At 41.0% G+C, this 17299-nt stretch overlaps 1 protein-coding gene across 1 annotated transcript in view; it reads right to left on the bottom strand.

The window, feature by feature from the left end:
- Window positions 1-658: 658 nt before the first annotated feature.
- LOC118363617 (palmitoyltransferase ZDHHC9-like) overlaps window positions 659-17299 on the bottom strand; it is a 44194-nt gene continuing 27553 nt past the window's right edge. The window contains exons 3-9 of the mRNA XM_052488451.1: window positions 15402-15560; window positions 13781-13918; window positions 12487-12533; window positions 12069-12173; window positions 6312-6415; window positions 5825-5912; window positions 659-5346 (exon numbers count right to left, since the gene is read on the bottom strand). Coding sequence (XP_052344411.1) covers window positions 5143-5346; window positions 5825-5912; window positions 6312-6415; window positions 12069-12173; window positions 12487-12533; window positions 13781-13918; window positions 15402-15560 — 845 coding nt within the window. The 3' untranslated portion in view covers window positions 659-5142. The remainder of the gene's footprint in view (window positions 5347-5824; window positions 5913-6311; window positions 6416-12068; window positions 12174-12486; window positions 12534-13780; window positions 13919-15401; window positions 15561-17299) is intronic.

Raw genomic sequence — 17299 nt, 5'->3', positions numbered from 1 at the left:
GATATTGATGGTGTGGATTCGTTCAATTTGGCAGTACACCCAGAACCTTGTTCTGAGAACGAAAGACCTGTTTCAGGGGCTCAGCTTAGGGAGACGAAGCCTCGTGCGGTATTGGTCTGTCACATGCATGAACTAGTATTGGTCGGTCACATGAATGAAGCAAACGTGATGAATTAATTATAAATGATGAATAAGCTAAAATCATACAAATATAACTTGTCTGCAGAATAGGGACAGGAACTAAAGGGACTGCCCCGGTAGAGCTTCTGACAGACGTTCACAATGGTGCATCAAGTTTGTTGGAACCGCTCCAGTTAACTGTTGAAGTCAATCTTAAATTATACATAGAGTGTCCCATATGGAAGAATTTACACGACAGAACGTTCAAAACAATATTGTGACCAAACATGCAACCCATGAATAGGAGGACGGGCTCATTGTAATGGCTGGAGCGGAATAAATGGAAGTATCAAAAAAACATATAGAAACCACTTTTGACTCAGTTTCATCCATTCCATTCCAACCATTACAATGATCCCGTCCTGCTATAAATCCTCCCACCAGTCGCCACTGATAGCCTACTTTACTGATTTTCAGTTTGCTTCCTTCCTTGACTGGTTTTTGCCTTCTCCCAGGATCATAAGGAAAAATCATCGAAAACAATTGCTATGTTTATTTACAATCCCCTTCTCCAAAAGGATTGCTCATTTACCTAGCGCTTATCAATTTATAAATTGCAGTTCATGGATATTCTATCAGAAAATATAAAGTAGATGCTTTGTCTACTTGGAGCCGTCAGGTTCGCTCGACCTTGGGCTCTATTCAATCTGTAAAGCTGCTTACAGATTCCACGCTAGAAATCTAAAGTGAATTTCCGATTGAGCCGACATATGCAGCATTTACCGTGAATGCAGTCTCTGCTAAAGCAGGAACATTGCCATTACATTTCAGTCACGCTGTAAAGCTGAATTTTTACAATGCGGATTGAATAGAGCCCCATATTCCTGGTTCTCTCACGCATAAAGGTGGTGGAATGTAAGGGAATTAAGTCCAGGTCAGAATATGGTGTAGATGTAGCCATACCTTCGCTACACCTTCATTTCTGAGATATCCACTCCAAACAAATAGCGGGTGAATAGTCACTGAGATGGGGACCAGAGGGTCAATCTCGCTGATGTCAAAGAATGTCTATTTATAGCCCTGGTTGCACCTTGCATTAACATATGGTTCTCACGATCTGATCAAGATGATCCAATTACTATCTGTTCATGGTTCTGTGTCTACTCATGGTTTTTTAAATGTCTCTTATCCTTCCACTGTGTGTATTGTGACCAGATTTCCTGGTCCCTCCATGTATGAAAAGTATTTGACAGATATTATTTGGCAGTCAGCGGTCAAAATCCTTTCCATGCAATAATTCAGAGACAAGATGATTAATAATAATGACAACATCATTCAATTACCAGACATGTCAATCAATCATGTAAAAAGAAGTGAGAAATACCATGAAATATACGTAATCACAATGTTATTACTAAACAATGTGAACATAAATATTAGTCCATCAGTGGTATTGTATCTACTGCATTAAGTACGGTGTTATGTAGATCAGAGCATTCAGATCGGAGACCCTCGTCACGTACTTTTCACATTATAAATCAAAAATCATACATCCAAACATTGAGAGAAAAAAGTCCAAACTTCCCAAGTCATTGTATCGACACTTACTATATGCCCATAACGATAACATTAATAGTACAAGGGTCCAATTCCTTCAATTATCTTTCAACCAGCTTAAACTGTAACATGAACATTCCCTTTTTCATTTGTTAAATCACAATCACCAATACAGTCACACTTTCCATTGACAGCAATGCAGCAGCACAGTTATCTACGGAGAGAGAATTTTTACAACTGGCTAGAACAGAATACTATTCAGGGGGGGGACCGAATCAACTTAAATTGATAGGATTGGTTTGAGGGTAGACCTAACAACTGCTCCGAAAGACAAAAATAGATGTAAAAAAAAAAATCCTGAAAGGCCTTCTCAATACACACACACACATTCAGGAAATACTGTACAGCACTATTTGATTAAAACATCCATTTGTTGTCCATTTCAGAAGGCGGCTTACATTCTCAGCAGCTCTGGGGTAAAACATCCCCTAGGTACAGATCTATAGTAGGATCGGCATCCCCTCCCCCAATCCTAACCTTAAAGGGATACTTTGAGATTTTGTCAATGGGAACCTTTATCTACTTCCCCAAAGTCAGATGAACTCAAGGATAGCATTTTTGTGGCTCTGCGTGCAGTTTGAAGAAAGTTGCTAACTCTAGTTAGCATTGCCTAGCGAAACTACCTCCAACTTCGTTCATACTGGACGCAGAGACCATTGGTGGGGAAAATTCTAAACTGACACTGACCGGCGTCTAAGGGCAACAGCTCAAGTATCCTTCCAGAATCTGTAGACTACGCAAGTGAATATAGATTTGGCTTTCATCTTTCCTTCCCTAAAGTAATCTCTTCCATGACCTTCACCGGATTGTTTGATAGTCTACTCCAGATGTAAAAAAATAGTGATAAAAACACTGCAAGGGTCTAGATGGAAACAACTAGTAACTCCCCTACTCACATTTCCAATACAAATACACGTTTTCACCAGAAAAGAGAATCTTTGTGAAATTAAATCAACAAAAGTATAAAAACACACTGCTTGGCCATATACAGTAGCTCTGCAATCCTTTCCATTCATTAAATCGGATTATTTCAGTATCATTCTGTTCATATATAAATAAGGCAATAGTAAACATGATGCACTGCCCTCATTTGGGCCAATTGAGATAATGCGTGTGACTAAACACATTTTCGCTTCAGGCCAATCAGTATAATTTAGTAAATACTGGATCTCTATGGCAAGATGCATCATTCACCCAAGTTTCATCAATACAGGGCCAATGGCAGTCAGATATTGCGTCTGAATGAAAGGACGGACACAGATCTACAGTCCTCTTCATCGTGGGGTACAATTATCTTGGGCATATGAAAAGGATTAACGACTTTCAACGTGGTTATACTGTTTCTATACAAGTATACATCACAATTACTCTGCCTTGCATACAACACAAAGCGTAACACAAACTCTCTCCAACCACTATCAGTTTAACATATCACCCCAACAGTCAGGCAAGCCAGTCTCACCGACTTATCTCTTTGTGAATCCTGTCCCTTCGAGTTGTCTTGTACTGAAGCACCTGCAATACTCAACCACCTTGCCCCACCTCTCACAAACCCCCATAATCCTCTGCTCCATTTGGTGTGAAATTAACAGAATGTGTTGACGGGAGAAGAGAGAAAGCAGCTTCAGTTTAGATTTTTTTCGGTTTGATAATGAGCCAGTCACGGATAAGAGAGGAGGCATGGAGGCGTGGAAACAATGAAAGCTTTCCTCATCAATGGATCATGACATGGAGCAAGGACACAGAGTTGACAGTGAACGCTAGGAGGACAAATTCAGGAGTTGCATGACTTGCAAGAAACAGGGCAGGCCTTCATACACAGGCAAATATCTAACACTGGACACATGCACTTTCCAAAAACAGACAACCTGGGTCACTTCTCTTTTCATCAGAAATAGATCCAAGTTTTTTTTTTTTTTTTTTTTTTTTAAACACCTACATACGGGTATGTACATTTAAACAATGGCTTTACTTCATCTTTTTTTTTTGCAGTCTCATTGGTAACTATAAAAAGCGACTTTGTTTCTCGTTGGACAGTCTGCGTGTACGATTTGGAGTGCCGAGTCATGAACTGGTGTCTGAGGGTCTTCTCTGTAGATAGACAACCTTACAGTTATAGTGATAGCGCAGCTTCTCGATAAGGCACTGTAACTAGTGTCTACTGTCAGCAGCAATCAGGCCTTCTCTGTCACACACATACACCACACACACAGACACAGGTTGGGGTTTCCAATAAAAATGCAGTCAATTCAGAGGGTGTTTATTGGAACATTTATTTCATTTTACTTTCTTGAATTGACTGAATTGAAATTCCCAACACTGACACACACGCCTACCCAGACACACTCCGGGGACAGTGGCAAAGTGTCCATTTCTAATGCTAGATACAGGAACTGAGCGTACCCCCTGCAAATGGTCAGCGCAAATGTGGATGTTTAACTATTCCAGAATAACTGGACCTTTTGCTATAACAGTATAAAAATGGAAGGACGGTAGCCCGAGGTGGCACCTTCATCTCAACAAATCTAGTCAGAGATTTGAATGAGGATAGAACTCGACGCAGCAATATCAGTGGAAATCAGGTACTGTTGTTTGACTTCCCGGAAGAGACAACATGGTGGCTGACATATTGCCTCCCATGGTAAATGTTTCCTTTCACCACTATGTTGTACTGTTACAACACACCCTAAACAAGTTGTCAGGCCTTATATTTTCATTATCCAAACGGCCAACATTGCCATTAATTGCATAGGGGGCTGTTCGTGTGGTTCAGTCGAGAAGATGAGAACGGTCTAATAGTGTGTATGTGTTAAGAGGGTTTACAACACAAAAGCTAGTATGTTAGAACTGGCCTTTTCACATTTTAAAAAGTCATCATGGCTATAAAACAAAAAAAAGACAGAAAAAGTAGAATTAACTAAATCAGAGCGAGTCCACAGGTAGCCATATGCCAGAGGCGCCTGGGTAAGGGTGCACATTTTAGGACACCCTCAGCCTCACACTACCTGGGGAATATAGTCATCTGCATCCAGTGACATCGCAGTTCTTCCCAGTTTCACCATTCTCTGTGGTTATCCACGCAATGTTCAGGGGAACGAGAAAGGTGCTGAGCCACCTGCCCCTAATACCCTACCCCACCCTTCTGAAGTGTGAATGTCTATCAAGCAGTCCTGCAGTCACTGAGTTAGGGGAGAGGCAGTGTTTGGTGTGGGGCACCAACTCTACATATCTGGTGGAATGAGCAGGGAGTCAGAGCCCTGCAGTCATTTCCCACTCATTACAGGCAGATAGATGCTTTTCACTCATATAGAGGTTGATTAAAGTGTCTCCTCACAGGTCCAGACAGAGCGTTTTAGTGATAAACTGACTTTGGGCGGGGCAAGGAAGGAGTCTCCCACCACGCAGCTAGAGCGCCTTCTCCTTGGCGATAATGATGGAGGCCTCCACGTCAGTTTCAGGTGAGGCCAGGGGGGGGACTTTGGCGGGAGTGGGCGGCTTCTCCTTGGGGGAGGGGCTTCCTTTCTCTGCGTGGGAGATGGCCGAGTCTGCGATGCTGGACTTTGTGTCGTCAGGGGTGTGCTCGTTGGGGATGAGTGGAGCTGTAGTTTTCTACAGAGGGAACATGAAACAATAAGGATACTAATAGTAGCCAAAGACTGTAAACTATTGATATAACTATTGATATTTGAATTCAGGGGATGTGAAAAGGCAAGATACTGCACCAGTAAAAAAATACTGACAAAGTGAAGCACAAAATGGCTACAGTAGATGGCAACTGTAGACATTGCAATGTACAAAATGGCTATAGTAGGATAGACTAGACACCAGTACAAAATGGCATCTGTACAGACACAAAATGTCTACAGAACTGTGAGCTGCAGAGTACATTAATAGTATCTTTTTAAAAAAAATTATAAAGGAAAATGGTTTCTGCTCTACAGTACATCGTTCACACCCTTTGCTCTCCTCCCTCTATGCAATTGATTTAGGCTATATTGTATGCACGTTCACTGTACTAATGCTTTGTCTGGCAAGCTGAAACCATTTCAGTGCCAGACAGTAAATTTGTGTGCGTGCGTGGGCTTACTATGGTCTGTGGCACTGGATTGCTCTGGGCGGCAGTGGACGCAGGAACAGGCAAATCATCCTGCGTCAGCCCTCTTCTGTCCAAGACACTGCCAAGGGGAGACAAACATTTATCAACAACACCCTATTCACCACTGAACAGAAAGGAGAAAGCGAGAGAGAAACAAGAGAAAGACAAAGGAGGGAGGTCAGGAGAAGAGGATAAAGGGAGGCTACAGGATGAGAGAGAGGAATAATAGAGACTAAGCGAACAAGAATGTCGTGAGAGTGAGACGAGGGAGGGAGGGAGGGTCGGAAAGGGCGGGAGGACCAGAGGGTGGCTATAGAGGAGAAGAATAGTAGAGGGAAGTTAGCAAGAGGAAGATAAAGAGAAGAAGCAAGAGAGAAAGAGACCGTGAAAGGGTAAAACAATGAAAACCACAGCAGCAGAGTATTTTCTACACTAGTTAATCCTATGAGCACAGAATTGTGCTCCTTCTGTACAGTACCTGGGGTATGCAGGCCCACATAACACTTCACAGCAGTTCTTGACAATGTTCTTGTGGCTGTAGGGGTTTTGCAGCCTGTTCTTTCCCGACCATGAGCCTTTGATCTGTAAAACACAAAATACAGCCACCCGTAAAAAAATAACAAATATTTTGATTAGATCAGTATTGAAACCCCTGAGTCAATCACCTTTGGCAGTGATTACAGCTGAGTCCAGCTGAGTCTTTCTGGGTAAGTTTCTAAGGAGCTTTGCACTCCTGGATAGTACAACATTTACACATGATTATTTTTAAACTCTTCTAGCTCTGTCAAGTTGATTGTTGATAATTACTAGACTGCCATTTTTTGGTCTAGCCATAGATTTTCATGCCAATTTAAGTCAAAACTAACAAGGTCACTTTGGAACATCTAGTGTGTTTGACCTTGAGTTTTAGGTTATTGTCCTGCTGAAAGGTGACTGCCTCCCAGTGTCTGTTGGAAAGCAGACTGAACCTAGGATTTTGCTTGTGCTTGGCACCATTCAATTTTTTTAAGTCTTGAGAAATTCAACAGTCCTTAAACAATTACAAGCATACCAATAACATGATGCAGCCAACACTATGCTTGAAAATATAGATTGGCACTCAGTGATGTGTTGTGTAGGATTTGCCCCAAACATAATGCTTTCTATTCAGGACAAAATTGAATTGCTATGCAGTAAAACTTTAGTGCCTTATTGCAAACATGATGCAAGTTTCGGAATATTTTTTATACAAACGTCCTTTTCACTCCTCATTTGTCTCCTATCACAGCCATTAAACTGTTTCAAAATCCCTGAGAGGTTTCCATCCTCTCCGGCAACTGAGTTAGAATGGACACCTGTATCTTTGTATTGATTGGGTGAATTGATACACCATCCAAAGCTTAATGAATAGCTTCACCATGCTCAAAGGGATATTCAGTGTCTCCTTTACCAACAGAGTTCAGTGTGTCAAATCGGAGCGCCTGTTGTCCGGACCTCTGGCAGTCTCTATGGGGGTGCCACGGTGTTAAATTCTCGGAACAACTATTTTCTCTGTATATGTCAATGATGTTGCTCTTGCTGCGGGTGATTCCCTATTCCACCTCTACTCAGATGGGCCAGATGTATACATAATGGTGTCTTCTTTGGACAATGTGTTAACAAACCTCCAAACAAGCTTCAATGCCATACAACACTCCTTCGTGGCCTCCAACTGCTCTTAAACACTAGTAAAACTAAATGCATGCTTTTCAACCGTTCACTGCCCACACCCGCCTGCCCGACTAGCTTCACTACTCTGGACGGTTCGGACTTAGAATATGTGGACGACTTCAAATACCTAGGTGTCTGGCTAGACTGTATACTCTCCTTCCAGACTCATATTAAACATCTCCAATCCAAAATGAAATCTAGAATCTGCTTCCTATTTCGCAACAAAGCCTCCTTCACTCACGCCACCAAACATACCCTTGTAAAACGGACTATCCTACCGATCCTCGACGACGTCATTTACAAAATAGTCTCCAACACTCTACTCAGCAAACTGGATGCAGTCTATCACAGTGCCATCCATTTTGTCACCAAAGCCCCATATACCACCCACCACTGCAACCTGTATGCTCTAGTCGGCTGGCCCTCGCTACATATTCATCTCCAGACTCACTGGCTCCAGGTCATCTATAAGTCTATGCTAGGTAAAGCTCCGCCTAATCTCAGCTCACTGGTCATGATAACACCCACCCGTAGCACGCGCTCCAGCAGGTATCTCACTGGTCATCCCCAAGGCCAACACCTCCTTTGGCCGCCTTTCCTTCCAGTTCTCTGCTTCCAATGACTGACACAAATTGTAAAGTCGCTGGAGACTTATTTCCCTCAATAACATTAAACATCAGCTATCTGAGCAGCTAACTAAGTCGCTGCTGCTGTACCTAGCCCATCTGTTAAATAGCCCATCCAATCTACCTACCTCATCCCAATATTGTTTTTATATACTTTTCTGCTCTTTTGCACACCAGTATTTCTACTTGCACATCTGCACATCTATCACTCGTGTTAATCTGCTAAATTGTAATTACTTCGCTACTATGGCCTATTTATTGCCTTACCTCACGCCATTTGCACACACTGTATATAGACTTTTTCTCTATTGTGTTATTGACTGTACACTTGTTTATTCCATGTGTAACTCTGTTGTGTCGCACTGCTTTGATTTATCTTGACCAGTTCGCAGTTGTAAATGAGAACTTGTTCTCAACTAGCCTACCTGATTAAATAAAGGTGAAATAAAAATTCAAATAAAGTAGTGTTCTTTGTGAGGCATTGGAAAACCTCCCTGGTCTTTGTGCTCTAAATTCACTGCTCTAGTGGTGGACCTTACAGACAGAATTATGTGTAGGGTACAGAGATAGGTAATAACAATTTATGTTGAGTCCATGCAAGTTATTATGAGACTTGTTAAGCACATTTTTACTCCTGAACCTATTTAGGCATGCCCTAAAAGGGGTTGAATTCTTGACTCAAGACATTTCAGATTCATTTTTAAAATTAATTTGTAAAAATGTCTAAAAACAAAATGACACTGACATTATGTGTAGATCAGTGGCACAACATCTAAATGTAATCCATTTTAAATTCAGGCTTTAACAAAATGTGGAAAAAGGCAAAGGGTGTGAATACTTTCTGAAGGCACTGTAGCAAGGAATACATTTATTGCGCCATCTCTTCCACGCAGGGTAAATTCCATTTCAATTCGGTGAACTGAAATCCAAGTCCATTCATTTCTTTTCAATGAGGTATATTGTAATTTCAGTTCTGTAATTGACTGAATTGGAATGGAATAGACCCCAACCCTACTTCTGCCAAAAGCAAACAAAGCCCTTACAGACAGATCTCAGACACTGCCTGTCTGGTTACCATTATTTTTTAAGTTTTAAATAGGGGATATTCAGTATTGCCTCCCCCTACTAGAATAATTTCCTTTTAGTTAAACCTTATTCAAAAGTACAGTTCCATTTTTAGATTGTAATCCCACAGGGTTACAATTGACCTACAAAAAAATATCTGGTGAGGGATTTAATAAATTCCTGATCAAAGTATAAGATAGGCATGTTAATATGCATGTATACAGGGCATATTGTCATTAAAATGACCAAATTCTTTAACACAATTCTGTGTTGACAGGTAGTGATACTAGGATATATTTCTCCAAAATGGAAATAATTCTTTACACAAAGAGTTATCAATGCATGAAGTATCCAGCTGGTAGGTTTACAAAGCTACCCAAAATGTACCAAAGTTACCGGAATCTTCGGTAATTATCAGGTAATCCACAGTAATTTAGGTAATTTATACTTGAACAAAAACAAGACAAACGCACACAAAATACATAAAGTATGTAGACACCCTTTCAAAATGAGTGGATTTGGCAATTTCAGCCACACCCGTTTCTGACAGTTTTATAGAATCGAGCACATAGCCATGCAATCTCCATAGACAAACATTGGCAGTAGAATGGCCTTACTGAAGACCTCAGTGACTTTCAACGTGGCAACTTCATAGGATGCCACCTTTCCAACAAGTCAGTTCGACAAATTTCTGCCCTGCTAGAGCTGCCCCGGTCAACTGTAAATGCTGTTATTGTGAAGTAGAAACATCTAGGAGCAACAACGGGTCAGTAAGCCACGAAGTGGTAGGTCACACAAACTCACAGGACGCGACCCCAACTGCAACCAGATTGGCACCAAAACAGTTTTCAACATGGCCTATTGACAAAATAAAATAAATATGTGTAAAAAAAGTATATTTCATGCTGAAACCCTCATATTAGACATCAATAGTTTTTACTATGTTTACGGTTTATATTTAGGATGATGTTTTACAGCTTTGTTATATACATTTTTATTTTAAAGTCATCTTATTTTATATATTTTACAGGTGATAAAGCCACACAGGGGGCCAGAGATTATTACAGACTGCTGTGATAACCTGAAGTACCCAAAAAGGCCACTAGATGTCATTGATAAAATTCCTTCAAAACCCACAAGTTACCAAAATTCTGGTTGTTTACTGGTAAACTTAGGAGGTTTCCAGTAATATACCGTCCCTTTGAAACCCTACCTGCTGGTGAATGTAATGGAAACAGAAATTCCTCAGGGTGTTCAGAAATATACTAGACCGGTCCTTTCAGGTTAGACCTCAGATATACACTGAATGTACAAAACGATACAAATACCTTCAATAACTAATGTGTGGAAATCTACCCAAACATGTAAAGGAAGATATTACATTTTTCTACCTTTGTGTACCTATACAGGACACGTCAACAAACTCATCGCATATCCATCACGATGCATTTCTGTGTAGTACAAATCAGGACCTATTCGGCTACAGTCATTCTGTTATCAGGTGTTAATCCACTTCCCAAAATAGATTTTTTTTTCCAAACTCAAGGTGTCATATCATAGCCAATATTGTTTGCAGACATCTTTGCATTTTAATTCAGGAGAGCTATTTAACTGACTTTAAATTTTTTTTTTTTTACTTGTTCACAAATGGAGGGCTTTTAAATATATATTTTTTTAACCATCATTCTGTTACAGAAATGTACATCTGCACAGTGAAATGTGTTTTTGTACCATTTTTATTGGAAATGGTTGAAAGTAGTCCTTGTGCATATAAATATAGACTTGTATGGTTTGTTAAACTTTTGTTTCATGGTTTTGTCATTATGTTACCATGGAATTGTCCTCACTATTCAATAGGCTTTTGTAAACTTGATGATTTATTGTTTATGTAATGCCAATGGATTTGAGTGTCTAAGACTGCTATGTAGTTATTAATCAAACTTGAAATTAGAATTAAATCACTTCTGCATTGCCATAGTCAGGCAGTAAAGCTTTGTTCCCACCATGGTCATGAAATCACACCGGTCTTGGGTACTGCATAAAAACCTACGACCATTACAGGTTGACTTCCCTCACCAGCCTTGCATTCATCAGAATACAAAGTCTTTGCCTGCATTTGAAAACAAAGAAGCAGCTCCTATCAACTGACAGGGTCAGGTCTTATTGCATTATGGTTAAGGTTAGGATTAGGGATAGCGTTAATCTGATCCCAGATCTGTGGTAATGTAAAAACTTTAACTAGAGTCCCGACTGTGTAGTCGCTACATTAGACGAGTTACCTCCTACAACGTGCCAATGTTAGACAACATCAGTTTAGCATAGAGGAAAGGTGGGACGTCCGGCTTTCTTACGTCACTGCCTTATCCGCTTGTTGCCCTAGTGTAAACACCCCTCGGACACAAAATAGTATCTAGAATATTTTGAATAAGTGCATTTCTCAAGTGGCTAGTTTGCGTCAACCTTGAATAAAAACTGCTGCAAAGGTTTGGCCTGCAAACTTTGGCTTCAAATTTCAACGTTCTGTCATGTCTGCCTACAAGCTATGGTAAGACTTTTTCATATGCACAATTCCTGTCTGCATTTTAAGCCCCGCCTACCCAATCTCATGATTTCTTGGGAGAGTTGTCTGTCTGAGGAGGACCCTTCGTGGATTTATTTTTCCCTTTTCAAAGTTACCAAGAGAATCTCTCATGATTTCTGAGACTACCAGCTGTGTCAATAATCTAAAACATCCTCCCTTCCTCATTTCCATAATCACCCGTGCTGGATAAAAAGAGGAGAGGCAGACAGTTTAAACTGTTGAAACACAGCCCCTGTAATAGGAGTAGTGAATGGTAGAGAATAGATATACTCACATCCTCATTGGTGGTCTGGTTGAGGGAGATGAGATAAGAATGGAAGCCTGTCAGTCCCACTACTGACCACAAGGTGAAGAAACACACCAACACTTCCAGCACAGTGGGATGGGGTTAAAGAAACAGGACAGAAACAGTAACAGTACTACAAGCACCAAGTCCACAGGTCAAGGATTGGTCTTTGTCGAACATGCGGTTACGCCAATCACTACTGATTTACATCATTTTATGTTAAATGCCCCAGGGATGATTCATTTTATAACTTCATATAACATGATTTGACTCAAACCTGTCTATCTTACGATTATTATGAATGTCTGATTCTTTTAGGTTTAAAAAGTAAACTACAGTGGCCCTATGGGTCAATAACCAGATGGTATTGTGAACTGTAGATTTATGTGGAACTGAAAGGATATGTCCCAGGTGTGTCTTGTAGTGTCTTCACAAACCCAGAGTCCACCGAGCCTGTAGAGAGGAGCACATAGTTAAAGAATGTTCTGTGGAGCATATACAGTGCATTCAGAAAGTATTCAGACCCCTTGACTTTTTCCACTGTGTTAGCCTTATTTTCAAATTGATTCAAATGTATAGTTTTTTCCCCCTCAAATCTACACACAATACTCCATAATGACAAAAATCTGTTTTTTAGGCATTTTTGCAAATGTATTAAAATTAGACATTTTACTCAGTACTTTGTTGAAGCACCTTTGGCAGCGATCACAGCCTCAAGTCTTTTGGGTCTGACACTACAAGCTTGGCACACCTATATTTGGGGAGTTTCTCCCATTCTTCTCTGCAGATCCTGTCAAGCTCGATGGGGAGCGTCGCTGCACAGCTATTTTCAGGTCTCTCCAGAGATATTCGATCAGGTTCAAGTCTCTGGCAGGGCAACTCAGACATTCACGGATTTGTTCCAGAGCCACTCCTACGTTCTCTTGGCTGAGTGCTTAGGGTCGTTGTCCTTTTGGAAGGTAAACCTTCTCCCCAGTCTGAGGTCCTGAGTGCTCTGGAACCGGTTTTCATCAAGGATCTCCATGTACTTTACTCCCTTCATCTTTGCCTCGATCCTGACTAGTCTCCCAGTACCTGCCACTGAAAAACATCCACACAGCATGATGCTGCCACCAACATGCTGCACCGTAAGGATGGTGACAGGTTTCCTCCTGACATGATGCTTGATAATCAGGCCAAATTGTTCAATCTTGGTTTCATCAGACCAGAGCATCTAGTTTCTCATGGTCTGAGAATCTTTAGGTGCCTTTGGGAAAATTCCAAGCAAGCTATTCTGTGTATTTTACTGAGGAGTGGCTTGCGTCTGGCCACCGTACCGTAAAGGCCTAATTGGTGTAAACTTGCAGAGATCGTTGTGCTTCTGGAAGGTTCTCCCATCTCCACAGAGGAACTCGAGCACTGGCAGAGTAACCCTTGATTTCTTGCCTCAGCGGAACTAGGTCTCTTTTTCATCATATTTTGTCCGCATCCCTCACTCTCACTGACCCTTCCCGATCGAATACACCCTATCAACTGTCAAGAGTCACGGTTTCCCCGCACACCTGTGAATGTCCTATCGCGCAAATCTGTAAACACAGCCTTAAAAGTACTGCCATGGTCTGAAACTGAGCTGAATCTACATTTGCTTTTTAAAACTCTATTCTGCTCTGGTCTCGACTGACACCTATGTAGCAAAACTATGAAGGAACAGCAGCACTCACGCATCACCACGTGTACGATGGCGAAGGTGAAGATGTAGATGGTAAGCAGGGACAGGGACAGAGTGAACAGGTAGAAGTAGCGGTAGTTCCTCTTGCCCACACAGTTGCCCACCCAGGGGCAGTGATGGTCAAAACGATCTGTGGAGAAGGAGCGGGAGGTGGTCAAAGATGGAGAGGAGAGGGAAGAGTTTCTGTGGACACGGGATCAACATGTACATTTCAACACACACAGAAACAAACTAAGTTCAATTTAACTTGTGGAGTTGTAAAGGAGTGTGTTGGATAGACCCTTCCCCAAAGTTCTGCTGGTTAAAGGTTGAACAAAAATGAAAATAATTAAATAAGAAATTGATTTAGCTGGGTAGTCATTGAAAACTCCTTCAGACAATAACAACCAAGTTCAACAAAGGTAAAGTAGCTATTAGCCAATGTCCTCTGCTTACAATAGGTTCCAATCACTCAAAAACAAGCACGCAGTTCACAGGAAATAAGAGCCATTTCCCTATAATTCCTTTTTCTCTGATCTAAATATAGTGACCCCTGTTTCTTCATTACACTAGGACCAGAGCGAAGCTATCCAGGGTCAGACAGCTTTACACTTTTCTCCCCGTGGCAGACAACACGTACACATTAAAACATATATGATGGCAGCATGCAGGTGGGGCACTTCTGCATTGAAGCATATCGGGAATGAGGAAAAACCATAAATATGATTTGTTGATGTACTGTATATAGAAAGGAGCCCAGTGTGTATAATCAGCTACTAAATATTGTACGACAGGTTCATGGAAAACGCCTTCCTTCCAGCTATTAACCGCACCCACTAGTTTTACTCAAATATGTGAACAATCTATGTTTTTATTCACTACAATTCCGCAACAGACTTGATTGCATTGAAGAAAGGTCATGTCTTTTGTTTTGTCTAACTCCTGTGCAAAGACAGATTACCATTAAACCCACAGCCTTTATTGATTCATTGATCATATTGATGATCCCTTACTGCAGAGTGAAGGGGCCTGAGCCATAAGGAGGCTGGCTGGCTGTCCCAGGCTGCTGTGTCATGCTGGTTGTGTGAGACCAGCATGACACGGCACACAGATTTTGGGGGAGGGGGTCATACACAATACCTGATGTTTAAAGGCCAAATGCATGGTTCAATCATGACTAGCCAAAATACTGTTCTTCTGCAAAGCTTGACATGTTCATGCACACACATGAAAAACTATCCTCAAGAAACATTCCAAAGAGTGCTTTGTAGAGATCTGGGGAGAATGAATCAAACATGCCAGCATTCCAAATCCCCACTGGAAACCCATTTAGCTATAGAATGTCCATCTCCGGATATGGAAATTATCAATAGAGCTTTAGATTAAAACTATTTCCAATAAAAATGTTCTAAAACACTGACAAATAAATGTAGGTAAGTTCAAGGCTTGAGCAAACAAATAAAAACTTGCATCAGCAGAATGTGTCCTTCACACGCTGATAAAAAAAATAAGCTAGTTTTCACACAATACCCAGTCTCTGAGTGAATTGAAATGAATGTTATTTTCAGACCGAGTCTTCTTTCATGATAAGAACAAGATGAATTGACTGAAGGGAGAAGAGTGCTCTCTCTTACCCACACAGTTGTCACAGATACTGCAGTGTGAGGCGCGAGGCGGTCGGAAGATCTTGCAGGTGTGGCAATACTTCAGTTTGACGATCTGCCCGTTGATTTGGACGTTGCGGATCCGAGGTGGAGGCCGCTGCCCAGCCGGGACGTTTCCATTAGCCGCCTCTGAGACAACAAAAAGGTGGCCATTTGGGATCATACTCATTTAAGAAATGGAGTCATATCTATTCATGTTCATACTGTGTAGTGCAAGTTTCACACGCAGGTTAAGCCTAAATTGCCTTTAAATCAAGAATAATTATAATTTGGCTTCAGACATGTCTTAATCATGGATGATAATCCACATTTAATAAGTTAGAAGTCATAGATCGACCACAGGAAAATTACATTAAATCAACTAAATATACCAGACTTAACCAGAATTCAAACAATTGACCCAGAGTGCCTCTACCACACACATAATCATATAGTAGAGCATCAATTCTATTCCATCGCCACACTTCAAAGTATTGTATTCAAAGCTTCCAGTCGGGTTTAATATCTACACAGTGAGGCCGTGAGTTTAGATCCACAATGGCGGTTAAAAATTAAGGGCTTTGGAAGCACACACAAATGTGAATCGTCGAACCTTGAGAATGTCGCTTCTGCCCAAGGTTCCACACACAGACCGGTCAGTTATTTACCATGATGCTTAAGCATAGCAGGACTGTTGTTTTTTAAAACGTATTAACCTGGACCTGGGACGATGGGTCTTGTTGTGCCAGGGTATGTAGTCCTGTTTACAGTAACATGAATCGCTTAAAAGGAAAAATCCACTTCTTCCTTTAGAATTTAGTGTTAAATAACGCTTTTTTTGTGAACAAATGTTTCATTGTGGGGTTATGACGTTGGTTAGCAACATGGGAAATAGCTGTGGGAATCTGTTGCAATGCTCTCTCTATGGGCTGGCTGGCTAGCCAATAACACCAAAGACAATATCCGCATGTAACATGGCTGGTTAACTAACATCGCCTAAACAAACTGGACTAATCAATTTAGGAGTCAACATTCTCACCATGTTCAACCTGAATATCGATGTGCCTCAGAGTGGAGTTGAACATGCTCAACGGCATAATTTATATACTTTTGAGGAGATAGGAAAATGTTGTCATGCTACGTCAATGGGCCGCTTTGTGCATTCTGGACGATTCTGGGACAAGGAGCTCTCCCCCTTCAATGTGAGTCTATTGGGCGCTAAACTCAAAACCCCAACATTAAGACGAATTTCGTCAACAATAAGTATAAAACAGATATGCGATGTGAAATAATGAACTTGCGAGACGCAGCATGACAACGGGAGCACGATTGGTCAGTCATGTCTGTTCATTGGATTCCCATCTCCTTTCTATAATATCTCTGGGCAAAGGCACCATGCAAGTCACTAGACTAAAAGAGAAAAATAGGAAAAATATGCTATACCCTACGTTAAATTGTAAAAAAATGTATCGAGGTAAGAATATCACAAAAATATAATAAATTGCTCATTCGAGAGAAGACATCCTCCCGAGTTATGAAAATCAGCCAGTACGGAAATCTGACATTTAATAGATGTTTCCAATCTAAAAGTCGTATTCCTGTTAACATCCAGTCTGAGCGACTTTATCACGTTGCTACGTCCACTCAGATACACATGAAAACATTAAATGATCCAGGGAATCGATAGATCAAATCAGAAAATATAACATAAAACATTCAAAATGGTTGAACCTTTCCTTTATGGTTCATTTGAATAAACGGAATAACATGACTGAATACTGCCAGTAGGAATACCTGCTAGGACAGGTGAAGACAGCACAACTTGACCCAAAAATCGAACATTTACAGTCCCGAAAGCATTGAGGCCATACCACCTCATAACACTTCCA

The sequence above is a fragment of the Oncorhynchus keta genome, chromosome 30 (assembly GCF_023373465.1).
Source record: "Oncorhynchus keta strain PuntledgeMale-10-30-2019 chromosome 30, Oket_V2, whole genome shotgun sequence".
NCBI lineage: Eukaryota > Metazoa > Chordata > Actinopteri > Salmoniformes > Salmonidae > Oncorhynchus > Oncorhynchus keta.
Note: the sequence above shows the minus strand (reverse complement) of the source record. Positions and strands in the feature narration are given on the sequence as shown.